Below are 3,596 nucleotides of genomic sequence, written 5' to 3' on the forward strand. Positions count from 1 at the left end.
TTAAAGAGGAAATCTTTTTTAAATTCTAACATAAAAAAATTCTAACTATTCAAACAACCTTATTGAGTATCGCGGTGGCGAGGAGATCCTCATAACTATCATCCGTGACGGCGCGTTCTTCTTGAAGTTGTTCTGTGTCTTCGGATGCATTTAATTCTGGCAACTTCCGAGCTTCCTCGACGGCTTTCTCGACGATCTCTCTGAGCGCCGCATGCGCCATAGTTGGCGAATCCGTAGACGATTTGTCTGGAATATTAATAAGTTGGAAAATTGTCGATATCAACGTTGCCATTGCGGTAATCGATGATGAGAATATATTCTGTTGGTCATCGTATCTGCAATTACTACGAGTACGACGTAGAAGTACTTCTACGAGTCCGTCAGTTGTACCGTTAAATTCAAATATTATACTTAACATTACTATCCTCGCGATCACCAACTTCTCTATGATTATAATAAACTAAAATCTTAATGTCTATTTTTAACAATGTAAATTAACTTCAATCTCGATTCAACTTACTCACATTTACAATTTATTCATATTTTTCTAATTTTTAGAACTAAAAAAAAAATGAAGAATAAGTAAACCGCGATTGAAGTTAATTTATATTAATGAAACGTAAGAGCTTTTTAATTATTAGACGCTTAAACGCGTACCGATTTCGATGAATTAACCGAAGGCTTCAGCCATGAGGCAATGTAGATCATGTTTTCCTCAATGTGTTTTATCCTTATAAGCTGTACATATACATATATATTCACATTATTGATATAAGACGTCCATAAGAATGTAAGACCACTTCTATTCGAGAACACGAAATTTTCATCTGATTAAGAAATTGCAATTTCTATAATCTTCTTTTAGAACTATTTTACATCGTGTTCTCTCACTGGTCCCCGAGTGTTATCGATACGCAATGGATCGGCAATTGCATGGATCGATCATGGTATCCGCGGAGTGACTGTCGGACACTCTATCGTGAAGGATCCAGCGCACCTTGCGAACGGTTATAGTAAAACGGGGTATAGTATAAACGCGAGTTGCACCGCACTTTCTTTGGCATGATCGAGTCACGGCAAGAGATAACGGCGATACAGCCGGTCACTTCTCCACGGTAATTTCTCCGACGCGACCTTGCTGCCGATGATGCATCCTTACGGCCACTCCTCTCGTCGACGACTCTCGCGACTTCATCCCGTCCCTCCGCTCCTTCTCTTTCTCTCTCTTCATCTTTTACGTATCTTGTCCGACGTGGATCGCGGCCGTCAGGTGAAATTTACCGACCTCCTGAACTCTTTCCGCGGGAAACTCGAGGTCCGTAATTTTTACTTCGTCTGATTTTCACCTGAGATTCTGGACGCCAACGGTGGTCTCAATTCTACAGGGTTCTAAATCATTTAAGCGTAATGTCTTAATTCAGAATTTTAGATTCTCCATATTTTTTGTATTGTCATCGATTTGAATGAAAATGTTAGGTGAATTTTAATTTAATAGTTGATGTTTAAAAGCAGAATACTTAGAAAATGTTTTCTTAAATTTGGAAAATTTGGATTGAGAGATAAATGTTTTCTTAATGCCATATATTTCAAAAAGATTTTATCTCGTGGAAACTTAGGAACTTTTTATCCGAAAAAACCAATTCAAAAGAAAAATTTAAATTGTTTTACTTTTTCTCTAAATTTCTTGGAGTGAAATCCCACTCCAAAAGAATGAAAATCTATCACACTTACTCAAGAAAAATTTATTTTATTCTTTTTCAACAGTGACAGTATTTTAATTCTTTTGGAGTAAGATTTCCTTCTAAAAAATTTAGAGAGTTGCTTTTATCATTTCGAATGATAAAAGCAACTCTCTAAATTTTTCAAAAATAATTGCTGAAATTTTTGAGTAACTACACATGATTTTTAAGAAATTGCTAAATTCAATGAAAAAATTTTTGATCAAACATACATGGAAAATTTCCATTATCAATAAAATGTAAAAATAGCGATTTTTCTGTTTTCAAATGTGAACTTTCCAAGTTTTTCAATGAGATAATCTTTTATTTATAAAAATTCATTCAATTTTCATTTCAATATAATGTCAGGAATATTTTATTGGAAAGATATACGTTGCTCGCGAGATCTTGTATAGATGGTTAATAATCCTCAAGCAACACTGGATTGTTTGCAAATAAACACATCGCGTGCGCGGTCGTCTCCTCTTTCTTTTTCTTTCTCTTAGTATAACACTCATGTTTCACACAGTCACTTCTTGCATACACATAATCGAGAATCTACCTTGTCGAGGACACATTCAGCCTTGATCTCACGCCGTAGAAGGTGAAGGCCGACTGCAGGTATTTTGCAGGCGATTCAACCGCCTTAAAACATTAGTATTATTAGCCGGCATGTTGAAGAAGTTTCTTCAGTAAGTTAAATCGCCTTCTCTCGGGACATCTATTAATGGCGATAAATCAGTAACGGCCTTCCATCGATCTTTTGCTTTCCTCGTACGATTATATGGAACGACCTGTCGCGTGACGTACAGCGATAATAATTGCGCATAATTAATCCGTGATAATCAAGTCTTCCTACTGTGATCGATTAGATGGAAGAAAATATCTAAGAATTCTACGTTAATTAATAATTTTGATTTATTATATGTGTCGGTGATCTTGAAGGTTACGTTGACATCTTTTTTCTATATAAATTGTATGTTAAATTATAATCACGTGAACGGATCGAGTCTTGCGAGTAGCTTGAGGATCTGCGTAAATTCTCTGTTCGACATATTATTTTGCCAGCTTGCTGCGGGCTAATTCTCTCTGTGCAACTTTCCTCGAGTTATAATAGATTAACTTCGACTAGGAATAATCGTAAAATAGCAAATGAAGTTTATTATTTTATTTTATGAGCTTTGAATTTAAGAAAATTAAGGACTGCTTTCTCACGACGCAGTGTCAATTATTATGCTATTAAAATAATGCTCTGTACAACACAAATTTGGTTTACAGATAGAGGTTTTCCCATTGATATGCGAATAATTCGGTAGTTAAAACCGCATCTAATGCGGTAACGAGTGTGCTTTATGTGGGAAACCCTGCCGGAGAAATTCAATGTTCATTCAATGCGACACCTTAATACAGTGCGCGCACGAGAATCTTCCGCGTAAAAATCCGGATAACGGAAGTGGTAAAACTGTTGTGCCAAGACATTTCCTCTTTTTCGTCTTCCGTCGATTGCTATGTTATAAATGGTCGATCGCACTTGACGATCTCAAGATGAGGTTACTGGACCAGTTCTCTACGTGGAGAGAACGGCGATATCTCGCGAGAGGATTGCAAGTCGCATGAACAACGATGCGTTTTCATACGAAAATTTGGGCTTACTAATATACAATAATTGAGAAACAAAAATTCGCTTGAAAGTGCCTCAGTGGGAATAACACACAGTTTGAAAATAGAAAGTAGAATATAATATGCTATTAAATAGAATATGTACATATATATATGTATATATATAATGCAGAGTGATGTTAACTTTATGCGTTATAAATATTCTGTAAGGGATCGCGTTTTATCCGGCGATTTAACATCGTCGACTCTGGCTGGGAC

At 36.1% G+C, this 3,596-nt stretch overlaps 2 protein-coding genes across 4 annotated transcripts in view; one reads left to right on the forward strand and one right to left on the reverse strand.

The window, feature by feature from the left end:
- Positions 1 to 3,596, forward strand: part of LOC108753353 (uncharacterized MFS-type transporter C09D4.1) — a 67,676-nt gene that overhangs the window by 15,816 nt on the left and 48,264 nt on the right. The window lies entirely within an intron of this gene.
- LOC108753313 overlaps positions 1 to 3,596 on the reverse strand; it is a 32,969-nt gene that overhangs the window by 11,901 nt on the left and 17,472 nt on the right. The window contains exon 6 of the mRNA XM_018494795.1: positions 59 to 246. Coding sequence (XP_018350297.1) covers positions 59 to 246 — 188 coding nt within the window. The remainder of the gene's footprint in view (positions 1 to 58; positions 247 to 3,596) is intronic.

This window comes from Trachymyrmex septentrionalis, unplaced genomic scaffold, assembly GCF_001594115.1.
Source record: "Trachymyrmex septentrionalis isolate Tsep2-gDNA-1 unplaced genomic scaffold, Tsep1.0 scaffold69, whole genome shotgun sequence".
NCBI lineage: Eukaryota > Metazoa > Arthropoda > Insecta > Hymenoptera > Formicidae > Trachymyrmex > Trachymyrmex septentrionalis.